The sequence below is a fragment of the Manis javanica genome, chromosome 10 (assembly GCF_040802235.1).
Source record: "Manis javanica isolate MJ-LG chromosome 10, MJ_LKY, whole genome shotgun sequence".
Lineage (NCBI taxonomy): Eukaryota > Metazoa > Chordata > Mammalia > Pholidota > Manidae > Manis > Manis javanica.
In genome coordinates, this window is record NC_133165.1 from 1656608 (window position 1) to 1676363 (window position 19756).

At 54.9% G+C, this 19756-nt stretch overlaps 1 protein-coding gene and 1 long non-coding RNA gene across 13 annotated transcripts in view; both read right to left on the reverse strand.

Annotated features, from left to right (window-relative positions):
- Window positions 1-19756, reverse strand: part of LOC140843940 (uncharacterized) — a 53705-nt gene that overhangs the window by 19115 nt on the left and 14834 nt on the right. The gene's annotated exons all lie outside the window — the stretch shown is intronic.
- LOC140843937 (nuclear envelope pore membrane protein POM 121-like) overlaps window positions 1-19756 on the reverse strand; it is a 33113-nt gene that overhangs the window by 9682 nt on the left and 3675 nt on the right. For 5 of the 12 annotated variants that reach the window (XM_073214482.1, XM_073214478.1, XM_073214481.1 and 2 more), the window contains exons 2-5: window positions 8905-9074; window positions 8665-8727; window positions 5945-7461; window positions 5096-5294 (exon numbers count right to left, since the gene is read on the reverse strand). The exons of 1 other annotated variant lie outside the window; for it this stretch is intronic. In XM_073214482.1, the coding sequence (XP_073070583.1) occupies window positions 5096-5294; window positions 5945-6246 (501 nt within the window). In that variant the 5' untranslated portion in view covers window positions 6247-7461; window positions 8665-8727; window positions 8905-9074. Of the gene's footprint in view, window positions 1-5095; window positions 5295-5944; window positions 7462-8664; window positions 8728-8904; window positions 9075-19756 lie in introns of those variants that run through there. 6 more of the 12 variants (XM_073214475.1, XM_073214480.1, XM_073214479.1 and 3 more) reach the window with 6 other exon arrangements.

Genomic DNA, 19756 nt, shown 5'->3' on the forward strand with positions numbered 1-19756 from the left:
ACTACAATGAAATGCTACTTCACACCCACTGAAATGGGTCATTAAAGAGACTGGCAACAGCAGGTGTCAGTGAGGATGTGTAACCCCAGGAACAAAAGCTCCCCTGCTGTGGTAGGAGTATTAACTGAAACATCACTTTCTACAATTGGTCAAATTGCTAAGACCGAACATACACGTACTTGATATATGTGCACCAAAAGACTAATACAAGAATGTCTAGAGCAGCATTACGCATAGTGGCTCCAAACTGGAAACCCAAACGTCCAGTGGTAGAATGGTTAAGTTGTGATATATCCTACAGTTTAAGAGAATACACAACGAAAATGAAAGACCCCTGTTACCTGCAACAGCACGGCTGAATCTCACAAGTAAAATGGTGAGTGAAGGAACCCACACATAAAAGAAAGCATATTCTGTTCCCATTGATATGAGGTTCAGAAACAGGGAAAACTATATGTGGTGCTAATAATCAGGAAAGAAGAGAGGGAAGGAGTAGTGACTGAGAGTGGGTATGAGAGGGGCTCGGGGACGTTGAAAATGATTTATTAACTTGGCCTGGGTGGTGGTTCCATGGAATGGTTACGCTTTTGACACCTGTTTTTCTGCACATTTTAAAAAGGCCATTAAAGAGAGTTTATATGACACACAACGCATGCAATATATAATGACAAAAAGCATGCAAAAAGCACATATGTGATGATCCCACTTGCATAAAACAGCTCCGCAAGTCTGTATTATCTGTGTGTGTATGCACGATAGGAATATTAACAATCGGGACTATGAGATGGAGACTGGGATAGCCAGGACCAGGGAATTTTACTTTTTACTTAACAGTGATCCATACTTAAAATGTTTTTGAAACCAGGAGAGGTAATACTTGCAGCACATTACAAATTCCAACAAGTATATATTCAAAAGTTAGTTTTCCTCCTATCTCGGTAAGCACCAGTTTCTAATACACCCTGTCCGAATTATTCTATGTACATTAAAAGATTAAAGAAAGCAGCAGCACAGAGGACACTATACATACAGTTCCTGCACCTTTATCTTTTTATGTATTTTTGTGATCATTCACATCAGTGCCTATTAAGCTACCTTATTCATTTTAATAGTTTCATAGTATTTCAACTTACGGAGATACTGTTAGCTATTCAACTAGCTATTTAACTGTACCAGAAAAGGTACAGTTACATTATTTCCAAGCTTCTGCTATTTAAATAATTCTATAATCTACATCCTTTTATATGACTTTGATTATTCATGTAGCATTAAGTCCTAAAAGTAAGCCTGCTGGATCAAAGGGCAGGTGCATCTCTAATGTTGGTAATTACCGTCCAACTGCCCTCTCGAAAGCTATACCAACTGACACGTTCACGAGCAATACATGAAAAGCCTGTTTTTGCAAATACTTTTACAGTTTCTATTTTACATTTAAATCTTTAGTTCGCTTGGAATTATGTTTCTGAGTAATTGAAAAGCCGCTCACACTCCCTCGGAAGAGACACAAATACTGTTCCTTGCACGTCAAACTGGTAAAACCCAAAGCTATGACAACCTAATCTGTTGGTGAGACGGTGGAGAAACGGGCCCCCCGGTGCACCGCTGGTGAGAATGCTAAATGATCCATACGCTAAGCCGGGAAATCTAACGACATCTAGCAAAATTGTAACCTTTGACCTGGGACTCACATCTTCTAGGAACTTATCCCAGAAGCATAATGACCAAAGTGTGAAGCGACACGTGAACTAAAGGATTCTTTGTGGCACCACGGTAATAGCAGAAACAACCCAATGTTTATCAATAGACAATTGGAGTAACTATGCAGTTGCAAAAAAAAAAAAGAATCTCTATATACTGCCATTCTCTCTAGAATATAGTAAGTGGAAAAAGGCTCTAGGAGACGTCCGTGCTCCCCGCCGGCGGGGAGGGCACGCGGCGGCCGCCCAAGCGCGTGAGCTCCGCGCCTGTGGCGGCGGCCGCGGGGCCAGCGCGCCCTCCGCATCCGCGGGGGGAGCCTGACACCTGGGGCCGCCAGGGGGCGCCGGCCGCGCGGGCCCGGAGAGCTCCGGGAGGCGGTGCTGTCAGGCCGGCGACCTGACGCCTGGGGGCGCCCCGCCCGGCCCCCGGACTCACGCCCCCGTAGCCACGCCCCGAGCAGGTCGTCCCGCCCCCGGAGCCGCGCCCCGAACACCCTGGCTCCGCCCAGGCCGGGCCGGATGCCTGGGCCCCGGCGCCCGCCTTTGCACGGGGTGCTCCACACTCGGCGATAACGCCGACCCCGGGCTGGGCTTGCGGGCGGGCTCGCACCCCGGCCGCCCGTCCCCGGGTCGCGGCTCCCCAGCCGGGAGATCGCAGCTGTGCAGAATGAATCACCAGAGGCGTCTTCCAGATACGAAACACAGTGGGATGATCCACGGACCCCGAATGAGCGACAGGCCTGTGCGGAGAGGCAGCGGTGGAAGGCTGCGGTCGTCTGCGGGGAAGGCCCCTGAACACCCAAGCCTGCCTTCACAGGAAGAGTGCGGGCACAGAAGGGGCAGAGGTGCCTTTCATTATTTTGTCAGCTACTGGTGTTTTCACAGTACTTTAATGCCTGATTTCAAATTACAGCAGTACTAATATTTATTCTGAAAGGCAGGTTTCCATGTAGCAGATATTAGCAACTTCCGACACAATCTCTAGGAATAATTCGCGGTTCTGAACCGTGCTTTAGGAAAACATTTCCTGTACAAACAGGCATTTAAAAAAGCACAAGTTATCTTAACATTCCAACAATTATCATATACAACCAAGTAGAAAAGTACTGAGGCTCAGTCGTTATCAGCACCCCATTCCATGCCTTTTATGGTGCGTCCCTCATCCTCTCATGTCACTGCAACACTTTAAGTGAGCCAGCCATTGAACAGTTCACATACGCTAGCCGCATTGCTAACAATACACTCAGCAGGTAACAGTGTAAATTAAGTTAACCATCAATACTTGCTTTAATACACAATAAAATACCTAAGGAAAGAAAAAAAATAGTAAAGTCTAAATTACCACAAGTGACAAACATTTAGAAACCCGACCTGACCTGTTTTCATTCAACTGCCTGCTGAATTTTTCTTCACGCCCCATGAAAAGCACAATTCAACTTGAAAGGGTAATGTTACAGGCAACATGTTAGAATAAGCAGTAATTCAAATTAAGATAAACTAATGAACATTTCTAGAATAAGAAAAAAACAAGACCTATATTTAAAACCCAAGTTTAAAGACATCTTTACAATAATACCTCATGATTTTCAATGAATACGCTTTTTAATAAAATATGTACATTATGCTACTGATTAACGTGAAGATAATTTACAAGTCCTTCACTTTCTCTATGACTGAAATTCAATCCTATGAGGACAACATAATTTTGTTGTGTCACAAAAGTACTTTATAATAATTTAAACATAACTATTGCTCAAGACTGAGGTTACACTCTGTGAAACCATGCATAAATTCAAAGCTTTATAAGTAGATTAAAAGCCATAAGGGGTACATCTAAAACATATAAAACAACCTGTTAAAAAGTTTAAGATTATTTTTACCCTGCCTGCTTGTTAGGCCATCATACATAGCATCGTATAATGTCAAGTCCGAAGCTCTGAGTGTGACTTAAGTTCCCCGAAATTAAATGACTGTACTTATTTAAAATAATAGTAATAGGTGGCACTTCCTGAATGCTTACAATGGACAATATAAACTCCTGAACACTTTATATGTACTACCTTGCAACTACCTTATGAAGTAGGTCAAAATCATTATTTCCGTAAGTATACAGCCTTACCTTCAGATTTTTTGTTACATATATTAATTACATACCTTTAATACTCAAAAAAAAAAAAAAAAAGAGTATAAGAGACATGTGACCCAAATGCAATGAGTTGATTTTTGGTCCCTGTTCAAAGTAACTATAATAAAACTGGGTAATAAGGGCAAATTGGAGTGATAATAACTAACATTAAGTCACGATTATTCAGAGGAATAGAGGTACTGTGGTTATTAATGTTCAAAAGTTTAAAAAATACACTAAAGTACCTACAGGTGAAACAACATGTTTGTGCTTTAAAACACAAGAGCAAAACCAATCTGGGGTGGGGGTGTTGACGGAACAGGACTGACAAAACAGTTAAGTGCTGGAGCTACGTGGAGGTTCATATGGTATTTTCCCTTCCTTTTGTGTATGTATGACATTTGACATAAAATTGTGAGGAGGAGCAATGACTGACTGTGTATCTCATATTGGGTCTGTTGTGATCACTGATTGAGGAAATGTGTGTACAGTGCTCAGCAGAGGGCCTAGTGCAGAATAAAGACTTCATACTATTGTCCTCTGCATTTGCCATAACTGCCTGGCTGGGGCCTTCATCTCCTATATTTGTCATTGATCATTAACATGTCATTTATATTACTCTAAGAGCCTTTGGTACGGATGAAAACTTATGTCAAATTCTTTCTCCTCTCAAAAACCTCCTCCACACATGCGTTATTTTTTTCAAGCTCCTATATATCGGGTGCCCACTTACTGACAAGCACTGTAATGGGTGCTTTTCAAACATCACCTTCAATCTTTACAACAGTCCTTTAGAGATGAGAAAAAGAGAGTTCAAGTCATTTACCTGCCCAAGAGTCTATAGCTTAGCTACTAAGTGCCAAAGCCAAGATTTGAACCCAAGTCATTCTGGTAGCAAAACTTGAGCTGTTCTCCAGTCTACACTACATCCTTTCTAAAAAGAATTATAACCACTTATTTTAAAGACTTTCATTAAATTCCCAGTACCTATAGGATGAGTTTATGACCCAATGCAATCCAGACTCAATCTACCCTTTTAATCAGATTAGTACCATTTTTGAAGTATTCATCCTTTGTCCATTTATCTATAGTAGTGGCTCTGTCTTGCATCCAGGTTTCCACATAAGCATTCTGGGCTTTCTAGTTTGTTCCACTGGTCTATAGCGAACATTCAGGGGTTGGTAACTGCTGTCACCTTAGAGGTGATCTCAGCATCTGACAGAAGGCAGCTAGTAAACACGGCACAATCAACAAATAAACGCAAAGAACCCACTTCTTCCACAGCACCAGGGGAAGGAACCTGAGAGATGCCTCCAGTCGAGCTGTAGGAACTGGTAATGGCATTGCGGCTGGACATACGGATGCCACATGTGCACGTGCCCTTCAAGCAGCTCACAGCATAGGTGGAGGGTCTCTTATCCAAGTGGCCATCTGAGCTCTGGGAACTGAAGCCACTCTTCGGAGGCCCAGGCCTTAAAGGGAAATAAAAGGGAAAAACACAGATGTGCTACTGAAAGGCAGCAACATTGTTTTAAGGCTTCATCCCATGGTCACAATGTAATGTAATGAAAAAGGACAATGTTGTTAATCTTACTGTTAATTCAGCTACACATGTCTCACAAAGTCAGAAAGGGAAAGCTCAGTATTTTAAAAATTAAACGTATGATTCTACTTATGTATACTCTAGGAAACGCACACAAATCTACAGTGACAGAATGGGGACCACTGGATGCCTGGCAGCAGGGGCAGGGCGACAGGGAGGTCTTAGGCTCCACCGAGGGGCCCGGGGAAACTTCTGGCAGGAATGGTGATGTTCAGTATCTTGGCTGCGGTGATGGTTTCATGGGTGTGAAATTGAGACAACATAGTTACTGCGGCAAGTTCCTCAAAATGTTCCTCTCTGATTTCAAAGAGGAAGATGTTCCTACACTGATGGGCAGTGACTGCAATGGGGTCTGGGGGGGACACGATAACAGGGGGGAATGTTGTAACCACATTGTTTTTTCATGTGAAACATTCATGAGTGTATATCAATAATACCTTAATAAAATAAATAAATTAAAAACAAAAAACAAAAAAACAAAGTCAAGTCCTCGGTCTTGGGAGGGTCAGCGTGTCTTACCCGCAGGAAGGCCTCCAAGGGGACCGGAGGGAAGGAGGGCGGTCCGAGGGGTGAATGGGATGGCGGCGGGCCGTCGGGGCAGGCGGGGCCGGCGGGGCCGGCGGGTGGGCGGAGCTTCCGAGGAGGGCCGGGCGGGCCGGTGGGCGGGCCGGTGAGCGGAGATGGGTGAGAAGTCCTCGCACCAGCTCCGTGAAAAGAAGTCCCACCAGAGTGATGAGAAGGGCTCCCACCAGCTGGGTGAGAAAACCTCCCACCAGCTGGGTGAGAAGCCCTCCCACCAGCTGGGTGAGAAAACCTCCCATGACGGGCGATCAGCGAGGTCTGTCTGGGTAGCGAGCTAGCGACCGCAGTCCAAGGCTTCTCTACCAGACTGACTCCCTCTGCCAGCGCGCCTGGGCCAGGGGCGAGGCGGGCATTGTGCGCTGGCGGGCATTGTGCGCTGGCGGGCATTGTGCGCTGGCGGCGCGCGCTCCGGGGTCGCCGGGACACGGCGCGCGAAAGGGGTCTCGGGGCCCGCGGCCCGGTGCCCACCCCCCCTGCGGGGGTCAGCGCCTGGGACAAAAATCACACCCACCCTTACGCTGCCTTGAGCGCCTTGCCCATGTGTTTTTTTTTTTAAGTTTTCCAATATATTTATTGTAAAAATTTCACATATAAGTGGACCCATACAGTTCAAACGCATGTTGTTGAAGGGCCAACTGTTTCTGAATATTTTTTAGTATTTTAATGTATTTATTGACTTTTGGTGTACCTCCTTGATTTTTTTAAGAGGTTCTGAGGATTACAGTATACATGCCTGATTGTGTACCACCTGCTTATGATCAGTATTTTATCACTTCAAGTAAATGTAGAAGCCTTACCGCCATTCAGATCCTTTCACCCTCCCCCTCTTATGTCAATTTCAGGGTCGTTATGTGATTTACACTGACGAACACTGACAGCCTCACCCGATACTGTTGCCATTTCTGAAGACCAGCATTTGATTCAGGAGACCTAGGATCCGCCCTGAGAACGTGGGGGGCATCAGCCAATCAGCCAGCCCAGCCCACAGAGAGCAGGCAGGGGGGGCAGACCGTCTGCTGAGATGACCATCTTCTGCCCTGGGCTCTCCACAGTCACAGGCCAGTCCCGACCTACACTTCCTCCTACACGGTCCCCACAGGTCTGTGGGTTCTTCCCCTGGAGCACCCCGACTCACCCAGTGACAAAGGGCTACTCCTGCCTCCTGTTTCCGGGCTCCCGCCCCCTGGGGCCAGGCCACCTTGCATCCCCGCGGGGGGCCCTCCCTGTAACCAGAGCCCCTGCGGGATGATGCGCACCCCAGCCTGCGGGGCAGCCGCCGGCGATCCAGGCAGGGGCCTCCTCTCTGCAGGACGGAGGTTGAGCCCCCCATCGCCTCTGCTTCCTGCCGCTGCGCCGCCCACCCAAAGCTGCTGCGCTCTTCTGTTTTCGCAGCGGCCTCACAGGGACCCGCTCCCTGCCTTGCTGGTGGACTTGACACCATCACATTCCGCTCTCTGGGAACAAGGGGCACCGTTAAATAGCAAGGGAACTCCCTCTGCGAAGTGGCCTCCCGGCGGGGGATGGTGCTGGGGCCGCCCGCCGCTGCCCTGCCCCTGCGGAGGCGCGGTCCCTCTTCATAGGATGAAGGGGCTTGGCCTGGGACAGGCGAGCGTGGGTATGGGGGCAGAGGGCTCAAGCTGGCACTGTAATGGCAGTGGGCACTGACCGAGGGCGAACAGACCTTGCAGAGGGAGGCAGCTCCCTGGGGACCCGGCCATGCCAGCGCCCTCCCACTGAGGCCGGGGTTCTCGTTTGCGGAGTCAAGAATGAGCTTAGCGGTCAAGGTAGGAGAGCTGGGAAGACTTTGAGAGAGACGGTGAGAGGACAGACAGAGCTCCCGGCTCGGGAGAGCTGGGGGGCGGGGGGTGGGGGGCGCACAGGAGAGCCGGGGGTGCTAAGTTGTCTAGGGGGTTTATAGGCGGTTGAGAGACAAAGAGCTGGGGATGCAGACCCACCAAATGGTCTCTACATGTTTATTTTTACGGAGACACTAGGTTTCTTATGAGGTTTCCAGACTATTTTGCAGTTTGCATAAGAAATTTACTGCTTTGATCCTTTCTTAGAATAGCAGTTTCTTGGTTTGGGAGCACATCAGTGGAGGCTGCTTGTCTTGCTTTCAAGGTGAGCTGAGTTATTGTGGGTTTGTTAAATAGTAAATTAAGAATCTTACTTCTTAACTTCTTATCTTTAAGATGGAATCCTTCCTGCCCTTCATTATGTTGTTTACGGCTGGGCCTACCTGTTATATTAATTGCCCAGGTTATATGTTCCTTGATTAGGGGCTGGAGGAGGAAAAGCAGCATCTGGGTAAAGTTAAAGATAAACTGGGCTTTTTAGCCGCTAAAGTAAATTTTACAATAGCCTCATTTAATTGATACAAACAATACATGGGCTATGCTGAGGTATTTTCTTTTCTGGGAGATGTTCAAACATTGCAGGCTGTTACTCCTGCCTTTTTACTTTTAACTAATCTTCACTGAAGAATGCTTATATTCCTAGTTTAATATTTTACTTTAGAGAATTAATGTGACTCTGTCTTTGCTTAATTGTTTAATAAGGAGTTTTGGCAGGGGTCTTCTCCCAGAGGCCCTCACCCTGCTCTGACTACACCCACGGGCCCCGTCTCACCACCAAGGGAGCAGACGGCCTCTTCTTACCTTGGGTGGGCTCCACGTGCCTGACGGGGCTTCGAGCATTAGGTGGGAAGCGTTTTCTAAGTTCTTCACAGAAAAAGGGCAGGAAGGAAATGCACCAAGACCTCTAATGACTGGATCACTCTTTCCAAGTGTCTCACCTTCCCTTCCAACTACTCATCACCCCCCAACTACGCCCAGGCCCAGCCAATCAGCTAGGGCCACGGCCATCACCCCCCAAACCGCCCTGGAAACCCATAAAACCTTTGTTCTGGGGAAAACGCGCTCTCTTTCTCTGGCGTCTTGCCACCGCTTTGGTGTAGATGAGAGATTGAGCTGGAGCTAGCTCGAATAAAGGCTCTCTGCTTTTGCATCGGTGTCGGCTCCTTGGTGGTCTTCTGGGATTCGTGAATTTGGCCACAACAGTTGTTTTTCTGTATAGTTGGGGGGAATAAGGGGAATACACAATGTGCATATGCAGGCGCCTCTACCCAAGGCTCTCCTGTTGCTGGGCCTCAGGTTTCCACCTTCAAAATGAGAATGCCAAGGTACGTCCTGGGTTTCTTTGCATTGCTACTGCTCTGTTATTTAGCAGACGTTCCCAGACTCCAGTCCAGGGCTGTCTGTCCATCCACCAAGTTCACTAACCCCCAGACAAGCAAGGGGGATCCGTGGGAGGGCAGAGCTGGGACAGGACCCACAGCCCCCTCCTACCCGGTGGTCAGCTTGGGGCACAGGAACCTCACACTGGGGCAGGAGGTGGGTGTTGGATGGTACAGTTCCCAGCATGGCTCTAAGTCAGAACAGGGCACTCAAGTACCAAACTGACCTCTGTCCCTTGACCGTTTGCATTTCACACTTATATCCTTACGTGGAAGGCGTGCGATCTGTTTGCCATCTGTCCCGGTGTAAAGGGTGAGCGTGCCGGATTTCCCCTTGTACAGGAGGGGCCTTTCCATCTTCCCCTAAGTGTGCGCTCTACACACACTCGTCCCGGTGGGAAGCTCTGCGCGCGTTCCGCCCCCTCGGACCTCCGGCGCCTGCCGACCCCCGCCCCGCCGGCCTGCCTCGGTCCCCCGGCCCCCGCGTCCTGCCGACCGCCCCCTACCGCGCGGCCGCACGTCCCTCCGCGGCCTCCCCCCGGCCGATCTCCTCCCCGGGCCCCCGCCGGGGCGCGCGGTCCCTCCGGCCCGGCTCCAGCGGGGCGGCGCCTCGCGGCGGGAGTGCCCGGGGCGCGGGGCGGGTAGCGCCAGGCCGAGCGCGGAGCCAAGGGCCGCGCCGGGACCCGGGGCCGGGGCCGCCGCTGCTGCTCGCGTGGGCCCCCCGCCCGCCGCAGGCGACAGCGGCGAGAGCGGTGAGCGCGGCCCGGGCGCCCCTCCCGGGGACTGCGACTCGCCCGGGGCCCCTGCGCGCTCACCGGCGCCGGCCTGGGGCGCAGGGCGGACCTCGTGAGAGCTCGCGTCGAGGCGGCCGGGGAGTAGCGGACGCCGGCGCCCCCTCCTCTGCGCCCAGGGCCGGGTTCCGCCGTCGGGACCCTCGGTACGTGCCCTCCCTTCTCTACTCAGCGCGTTCACGTCGGTCACGGCCATCACGCGCCCTTCCTTGGAGGTGGAGAGGCCCACGGGGGTCCTTGGGGACTCCAGTGGGGCTCCGGATGCCAGGCCAGCCGGGATGAAGGATTAGGCGGTGGCATTCCAGGGCGCCCAGCTGTTCTGGGAGAGGGGCAGAGTGGGGAGCAAGCGGCCAGAGCGGGGGTCCGGTGGGCGTCCTCTCCCCGCCCCCAGTGGCGGCCCCCGCCCCAGCGCAGTCACTTCCAGCAGCTGGCCTCGCTTCGGGGTTCTGGGCTCCAGGCGGCCCTGAGGGGCCGTTGGGCCACCCGGTTCCGAGTAAATGGCGTTGGGCACTCTCTGCGCGCCCTTGCATTTCTGCTCGCAGAGAGGCCCCACCCAGGACCGAGGCCCGTGGAGGGGGCTAGACCGGAGCTGCTGCCCCTCAGCCTGACTGGGGGTGTTGGAGGACCGCCCCTGACTCCTGTGGGAGGGCCATGAGGCTGGTGCGCCCCTGGGGTGGGCAGGAGGCCCTCCAGTAGAGTCTAGGGCTGCTGCCTCCACTTGGGGCTCCCAGCCCCCACCCCTTCTCTAAGATCGTGCTCCCCTCCAGCTCCTATTTCCTTGAGGGCCATGCCTCTAATTTCAGCGCTTGGTGCCGCCTGAAATAAAAGGCAGCTTCCCCCGAGACCAGCTCCTGATTAAATTGCTCCCTTGGATACCACCACCCTCATCTTCTTTCTCACCACCCCGGGGGCACGGCTGAGTGAGGGGTCACTGGGGGGAGGCTAGGGAGCTGGAAAACCTGGGCGATCTCTCACCTCCCAGGCTTGTTGAGGGGGCAGGTGCCTGCTTTAGCTTGGAGGGGGCAGGACCGAATGCCCTTTCTCAGGTTCCCAGGATGGGCTCAGGGACTTTCCTTTCTCTTCTCACCTGTGTCCTTAGAAGTGGCTTGTGGGGCCAGGCTGGGGTGCACACAGCTGGCACTTCCTGGTACCAGAGATGTGGCTACCACATCTGGCCCAGACTAGTGTGTTAATGGCCTGGTGTGTTCACTAGGGTTACCCTGTGGGCAGGGAGGTGAGACTGCAGCCCACAGTGGGGGATGCTGGAGGGGCTGTGTTGGCCTTGGGAGTGGGGGACCAGTTGGTCTTAGGGGCGCCCCTGAGCAGGTGTTTTCTCTCTGGTGCACCTGCTGAAATTTCACAGCTGGGTTCCAGGTGTGCGCAGGCTGGTACTTCATGGCCATGGACGTCAGAAGGCCTTGCCCCTCTCAGGTCAGGGGGCTGGGTGCCAGCTGGCTGGCTGTTTCGCTAAGGCCCCCTACTTCTCAGGAGGGAATGGGGGAGGCGGCCCTGCCTCAGCAACAAGCATTTTTCGTTTTTTTTGGTCCCTGTCATCATGTTATCCCAGGGGCTGCAGCAGCCTTAGTTCAGCACTGAGGCCACACCTGGTGGGTCGGACCTGGTAGCCAGCGGACACCTGGAATGCTGCCCAGCACCCCCATGCGTGGCTCTAGTGGAGCTCAGACTGGCTTTGCGAGTGGGTTGTCTTTTCTCAGCGTGCGTCCGTGGGAGGTTCAGGAGGTTGGCAGGAGAGCCAGCTATTCTCCTGGCTTCCTTACCTGCTCATGTGGAGGGGCACCAGCCTTAGCGATGGCGTGGTATGAGCTTCCAGTCTTCCTGTGGGCAGAGAGGCACCCAGCTTGGAGGAAAGTGAGGCCATAGCCTGCTGTGTTCCGTGCATTTCTTCTGGAAGCACTTTAACACCCATTAACCTTGGAGGGAGGGTCACCACCTTGGATAACTCATCAGGAGGCTGGGACGCAGAGAGGGTAATTGGTATCCACAGTCATGGGCACGAGGCTGAGCTGGCACAGGGGCTGGGCTCCCTCCATGCAGCCAGCCCCTGGGCCTAGTCAGCCACCCAGTCGGGGGGGGACCGAGAGCTGTTCAGTGGGCACCCTCACCCACCCGTGTCGCACGGCATGGGCACGTGTGCCAGGGGAGGTTGTGCCCTGGTTCGTGGACACTCCCAGGAGGGGTCTAATCCAGGATGGGGCCTCAGGCCTCTGTGAAGACCCCAGAGCTGGTTGGAAAGGCTGCCGTGATGGGGGGTGAGCAGAGTGACAGCTTTGGGAGGTGTAGGGCTGGGGGGCCAGAGAGGCACTGAAGGACCCGTTCACGCAGGAGCCCCACGCTGGGGCCACGGGCAGTTTGTCCACCCTGGGCCCCTGCACGTGCCCACCAGAGCATGGGTGGCCTGCTCTCCAGCCTGAGGTTCCTCCCCCTGGGATCTCTGCCTGCCACCTCCCTGGGCGAGAGGGCTTAGGCTCCAGTCCAGCTGTGCCCCAAGCTGTCGTGGGCCTGAGCAGGTGGTCAGCCTCTAGATCTGAGGCCCCTGGCCTCTCAGGGGGGCCAAGAGCATGGAACACAACCCTCAGCTGGGAGCCTCCGAGGAGGAGGGGATGTCTTGGTGTCCGGCACCCAGAGCAGAGGTGAGGAGGGGTGGGGCTCCCCATCACCTCCCGTGTCCGTCAGCCTCCATCTCTGGGCCCTGAGCGCCTCAGGGCTGCAGTGTGAGGGAGACCCTGAGTAGCGTGCCGGAGAGGCTGGTTCCCACCGAGGTCTGAGGCATTTGGGGACACCTATGCTGGGGTGCTGCTGTGATAAGGCCCGAGGTGGGCTGTGGGCAATCTGGACAGAGGTGGCAGGGAGTGGGCATGGGGTGTGAGCCTGTGACGAGATGGAAGTGGGGGTAGAGGGACTTGGAAAGGTGACGGAAGCAGTGTTTCGTGTGCAGAAACTGAGCAGGAATGTGAGTCCCCAGGGAAAACTTGAGTCCCGGGCCCTGCCAGGCCAGACACAACTGCCAGGGGCTGGAGGCGGCAGCGGCCTGGCAGATGTCCCAGGGCTGCAGACCCACCCAGCGTGTCTCCTTGCGCTTTCTCTCTGGGGCCAGGGCAGTGCCCCCCTGGCTAACAGCACCTTCTCCCCCGCAGATGTCAGGCTGGTGTCCGGGCAGTTCCCGCAGTCCCCGCAGAAGCTGTCTTTCTACAGCTGGTATGGCGGCGCCAGGCTCTTCCAATTCCGCGTGCCCCCAGGCACCATGCTGCTGCGCTGCCTGTGCCACGTGTCACGGGGAGGCAGCCCCACGTGTGCCAACGTGGCGATCACCGTGTAGGTGCCCACCCTCGCCGACCCAAGGCCCACATCTGATGCCTGCCCTGCTCTCTCTGCTCCACGTATTCCGCTACGCCGCCCCTCCGGTCATCAGCCCCCTGGGCACCAGCTTCCCCCACAATACCTCTGTGCAGCCGCCCTTCCTCGTCAAGATGCCGAGAGCAACGCCTCTGTGACCACCTCCCACCCTGCACCCGGGGACGGGTTTGTGGCTGCCCACCTGCCCCCTTCATCCCACAAGATTGAGGTGAAGGTGAGGCGGGGTGCCGCCCACGTAGAAGGGGCAGGACCCCTCGGTGCAGGAATGTCTGTCCTTGGCAGTTACGTCCTCAGCGCAGGCCTTGCTCTAGGCTGCCCTGCCCAGTCCTGCCCACGCCAGTCGCCCCCCTGGGCTCTCTGCCCAACTCCCCCACACGTGTACATTCTTTTCCCCCACCACTCATTCTTTCCCTAGGGCTTTGCTCCCACCTGTGCCTACGTCTGCCAGCCGGACATGCTGGTCGTGAGGGTGGTGGAGGTCTCCATTCTGGAGCCAGATGTGCCCCTTCTGCAGACCCTCCTCTCCCGACCCAGCTGCCTCAAGTGAGTGGGAGCCCTTGGGGGAGGCCCAGCGTCTGGCTTGGTGGAGTGGGTGGGCCTGGTGTTTGTTGTCCCTGGGCTGGTAGGAAAGCCAGGGGCCTGGGCCTCAGGGTTGTGCTGGGCAGTGGGGCCTCTTTGGCCACCACCCTGAGTGCAAACCACGCGGGAAGGTTGGTGGAAGCTGCAGAAGCTAAACCAGGCCATACCCTTGGCCACAGAACCTTCATCCCTGAGTACACCCAGGAGTTGCATCTGGACCTAAAGGGCTGTGTGTCCAACGGGAGCCTGGGCTGCCCCGTGCACCTCACCATGGGCTCAGCCACCCTGCTCAGCAACTTCCAGAAGGTACTGGCCTGTCCCGGCCCCACTGGGACCTGCCACCTGCTGCTACCCTCGCTGCCCTGGGGCAGGTGGATCCAAGTGACAGCCAAGAGCTTGGGGGGGGCCCGGGTGTCCGTGGCATTCAGCATCGTGGCTGCCCTCACAGGTTGGTTGTGCAGGGGAGGGGCAGGCCGGGGATGTCTTGCCCCCCTGCACTTGACCCCCACGCCTCCCTCTGGCTGAGCCTTGGTGCTCCCGTCAGCCCTGCAGGCCAAAGACCATGACGTCGCGGCACCTTCAGAGCAGCCAGAGCCAGAGCCGCAACGCCTCCACTGGCCTGCTGCCCCTGAGCCTCGTCCACCAAGACCCAGGCAGGAGCCACGGGCTGGGCAGTGGCTCCTTCTTCCAAACGAGGTATCCCGTCGTGCGGGCAGACGTGGATGTGGTGGTCTGCGCGGTTCCGGCCCCTGGACAGTGTCTCCGTGTCGGTACGGTCGGGCATGCCCTCAGTGATGCGGCTGTACCTCGACACAGGCATGGACGGTGGGGGCTCCCTCACCCTCTCCCTGCAGGCCAATGAGGTAGCTCCCTGTGACCTGCCTCAGCTGGGGCACAGGCCTTCCCGCCAGTTTTGGCATGGAAGTGGGGTCAGGGGGCCCTTCAGGAAACAAAGGGTCCCCAGCCAGCTTGGACCCGGAAAGGGGCTCTGTCTGAGGAAGGGGAGGCCTACTCCCCATGGTAGCAGGGGCCCAGGGCCGTGCCTGCGGGTGCTGCTGGCGGCTGTGTGTCTGTAGACCAGGAACCCTGGGCCGGTGCACGCCACAGAGAAGGGCACTGCATGCCAGACTGAGTGGGAGCTTCGGGCGATGTTGGTCCTGCCCGCCTGGTGGCCGACCTGGGCTCGGGCTGACCCTGCGAGGCCCCTGCCAGACCGCACTTGCCAACAACACCCTGGTAGAGGTCTGCGTGAACGCCGCCGGCCCCGTCCTCAGCCTCACCACCTCGCTCAACTGCACCACAGGTATGGCGCACGGCCCTGGGATTCACACGTGACCTCAATATTCGGAAATGTCTCCTCCAATCCCTGCAGGGGAGCTGATGCATGTATCTGGGTAACAAGGGCAACGAGGCTGCCAGGAGGACATGACCCCAGGCCTGGTCCTGGGTCTGGGCTGAGGACTGGCCCGGGGGATTTAGGGATTGCAGGGGTCCAGGGCTGTTTGCACCACAGGGTTTCTGCTGCTCTGAGAACCCACCCCGTCTGCAGGAGGGAAACCGCAGAAGGGGAGGGTGGGGAGGACCTGCCTACCCGGTTGTTCAAGCAGGGCCCTGAGAAGCACCCCAGGTCCTGGCCTCTCCTTCCCCGGTTCCTCTTGGGAACAGATCTCCACCTGATCAGGCTGCCGCCTCGCCTGGACCAATGCAACAGCCCCCCCCAGCCGGCTCCTGCACATTTGTCACATCTTCCTGAGATGCAACCAGACCTCACCAGCCGGCCGCAAACTGGAGCGCAAAATAGAGCTCACATTCCTGCCCACCGCCCACAGGGCCCCAGCCCTCACCCTGTGCGCGGCCGCCCCGTCCAGGTGGCCAGCGCTCTTCCCTGCCTCAGAGCCTGTGTGCCGGCCTCGCCCTCCGACGGCCTCTGAGTGGGGGCCACCCTGGCCGAGACACGGTCTCCCCTTTCCCGCCCGCATGCCCAGCTGTCCCACTCCGTCTCCCCGCCTCCTGACCGGGCTCAGCAGAACCCCCGAGGGACCGCATCCCGGCCTCCTGACCCCCACAGGAGGCCCAGGGCACCATGAATGGCCAACCCCCCCCGCCACCATGGGAGCCACCCTGCCTCAAGCCCTCCCTGCCCAAGTCACAGTGCGCCAACGGGTGCCTTCTCCTCTCTAGCCTGTCTGCAGGGAGGAAACCGAGTCAGCCTGGCACGGGGAAGAATGTAGCCCGTGCTGTTGCGCCAGCCCTGGTGCCTCTCTGGGTCTATTTTCTTGACTGCGAAATGGGGATAAGAATCGATCCCGCCCAGAGGCCTGAGACAATCCAAGGTGATCTTTGTGAAGCACCCACCCGGACGCTGCGGTCACACTGCGGAGGCTCAGGGCTGCGGGGTACTTTGTTTCATCCACTGCCATGTCCTCACACCCAGCGACTGTCCTGGGACCTGTGCCCGGGTCTGGTGTAACCACATGTCCTATTCCACCTGCCTGGCCCTAATTTCCTGGTCCAGACAGTAGGGTGACCGGGTCTCTCGCACAGCAGCAAACACAAAGACACACTTGATGGGTAGGAAACACCCCAAAGGGGAGGACTGGGTACTTAGTGGCTCTGTGTGCAAAGCCACTTCTGTCCCCTACAAATCAACTGCGAGCCACATTTGTAGTTTAAATTTCTTTAGCAGCCACATGACAAAAAGTCAAAAGAAACAGGTGAACTTAATTTTCCTATGGCATTTTACTTAACCTAACATACCTAAAATATCTTTTTGACAGGTAGTCAAGAGGACATTATGAAAGCGACATTTTTCACGTTAAGTCTTCAAAGCCTGGCATGCCGGTTCTACTGCCAGCACATGTGTGCGTTCTAAGCACCCCTCGTGTGGCGGACGCTTACCGAAAGGACAGCCCAGTTCTGGTGAACCTGTGGTCTCTGGACCACGTTGCTGGGAGCCCACGGTGGGTACAGCGCGTCAGGTCTGCCATGATAAAGCCGACAGAAGCTCGGGGCATCTGCTGGCCCCGTGCAGAGTCTGGCACCGAGGCAGGCCTCCTAATGCCCGTTCCTTGGCTCCCTGCCACTGTCCCTTGGGACCCACATGGGCTGGCCAGACACCGGGCCCAAGGCCAGGGCTTGTCTATGGGTCCCTGACTGCCTGACGGCCCACAGGCCACGGGGGAAACACCCACGGGCACTTGGCTTGCTCCCTGGCCCCCCCTCCCTGTAGGCTACCTCGTTCCTGACCTGCCACTCTGGGGAACAGATCACGCCCCAGAGACCACGGAGAGGCTACAAGCCCACCATCTGCCCCTTTCCCAGGTCCCTTCCTGTTCCCTGCTGGTCACAGCCTATGTGCTCTGTCTGTGTGTGGAGACGGGAAGCGGCAGGCATGGGGCGCATCTGCAGGGGGACAGCCCTTCCTCCCTGGCCAGCGCCCCCTTGTCTTCCAGGCCCGAGTCAACCCCAACGCTCTGGCCCTTGATCGCGGCTACGGTTGTTCCCTTTTGGGGTTAATTCTGTCTCAGTGGGTGTGCATGAAGGAGAAGGGGAGGCTTCAGCCTCGGAATGCCTGGAACGCGCAGGAGTGCACACCTTTCCGGGGAGCAGGCGGAAGGGGCCTGGCCTGGCCTCCTGCGGCCACGGTCTTCCTCTTCTGGGTCCCGCCGGCCTCCGGGACTGGAGCTCGAGCAGCTCCTGGGGACTCCCGGACCTGGGGGGAGCCTCACCTCTTGGTGTTGGGTGGCCCCCAGCCTCCACCTCTTTAAACACTGACTGGCTGAGCAGGTCTGTTTGTCCCTCCCAGACAGCTGTCCCGTCCTCGACACAAAGGCACACACAATACGAGCTCAGGAAACGACTTCATAGGAACTACTAAACATTAAGAGCACCCACGAGGCGTCCGTCTCCCACGCAGCCCTTCCGTGTGCTCACATCTTCTAGCCCCAGGAGAAAGGCACATTCACAGCCATTGGGGCACTCTGCTTAGTCTATGAGTCTATAAACTTTTGGACAATAAGGATTTACTCACTTTTGGGGAGGCCCTTTGGTAGCCCTTAATTTCAGGCCTTGGACAGGCTTGGGGCTCAACAAATAGATATCAAATTGAGAAGTCTGATAGCATGTCAACAGTTCCTCTCTCCCCATTGTCCAAATGAAGATAACTGAGGATCAGAGGGGTTAAGAAACCTGCCTAACGTCACACAGCTGGGAAGTGGGAGGGGGGGTGCCAGGATTTGAACAGGCTCCAGAGCCACCTCCTCACAAGAGGGGCCACCAATACCAAGCCACAAAGTGACATCGGGAAAACGGGAGGAAGCGCAAGGTGCTCACCACCCAGGGGAGACAGAGAGATTGATACCCTGTTGACATCTTTAAACAAACCCATCTACCATTGACCCCAGAGGTTGGGTAACAGTCAGGGGTGGCAACTGAGGGCTGAGTCATTCTCCTAAGATGCTACTATGTGGGAGCCCAGCCGAAAAGGGGAGCACACCTTTAGGGGCACGGAGGGAACACCTTCTGTGGGCCACACCCCACCCCGTGCCTGACCCACGCTCCTGCTTTGATTCTCGTAACAACCTGTGAGGTCAGTACTGTTACTGCTCCCAGCGCTTATGAGCACACTGAGCCTGGGGGCGGGGGGAACCTGCCTGGGGCCATAGGGTTAGTAAGCATCTGCGCAGGTGACTGCTGTACCCCAGCTGGTCTTTAGATTGTCAATCATTGCGGAATAAATCTTCACCCCCAGCCCCAGCTCCTTGTCATCTCACCAGCTCTATTACAGGCCCCAGGGACAGGCCCTTCTTTATTACCCCAGAGACAGTCATTGTCCATGCTATATAAAACATCTACTCAATTTAACACCTATTTATTGAATCTCAAACAGACATGAGGCTGGAATTAAGGGCTACAGAAAGGTCCCCCAACAGATAAGTAAGTCCTTACTGTCCAACGGTTTATAACCTAACAGGCAAGACAAAGAAAAGCACCCTGTTAACTATAATTACAAGGATGCAGACCGCCTGTGTCAGGGTGTCCATCCACTCTGCCACATCCAGGCCTCATATCCTGACTTAACTGTGAAAATACAGCTCAGTCCAATAAATTGCAGGAAAAGAGCAAAAAGGAAACAAAGAGAACGCATGGTAAACAGGAAATGCAAAATTATACGGCAGGCATAGGTCCAACCACACCAGCCATTATATTAAACGTGAACGAGTTAAACTCTCCTCCTGAAAGATTCTCACGTGAAAATACAAGAGCAAAAGCCAGTTTGGTGCCATTTTATGAGGCGCACTCCGGGAACGAAGCGGAACGGGAAGGCTCAGAATAAAAGAACAGAGTGCAACGTTCTGAAAAGGAAAAGCGAGGTGCATGTGGCTCCGAGACAAGGTGGAGCAACGCGGTCAGTGTGAATGCGTGGTTCGCACTCTTAGCTGCACATAAAAAACTGAAGGCTGGGCCCTGCCCCCAGAGATTGTGACTGGACTGGTCTGCGATAGGGCCTGGACACTGCTTTCAAAGTCCCTCAGATGATTCTAACATGCAGCCGGGGCTGGGGACGACGGCACAAGCCCAGCAGCGTGTCCCGGGGCTGCGGGGACCAGACAGGAAGGAAGTCTTGTGAGCAAACAGTTCAAGGGAGCACCCTATAAACACCAGATTGATCGGCCAGGTGACTGATACTCTCTCTACTGAAACCTTCTGTGGTGATCAGACAGTGAATTCCTCCACGCCCAGCTAATAATCCTGGGGAAGCACAGTCTA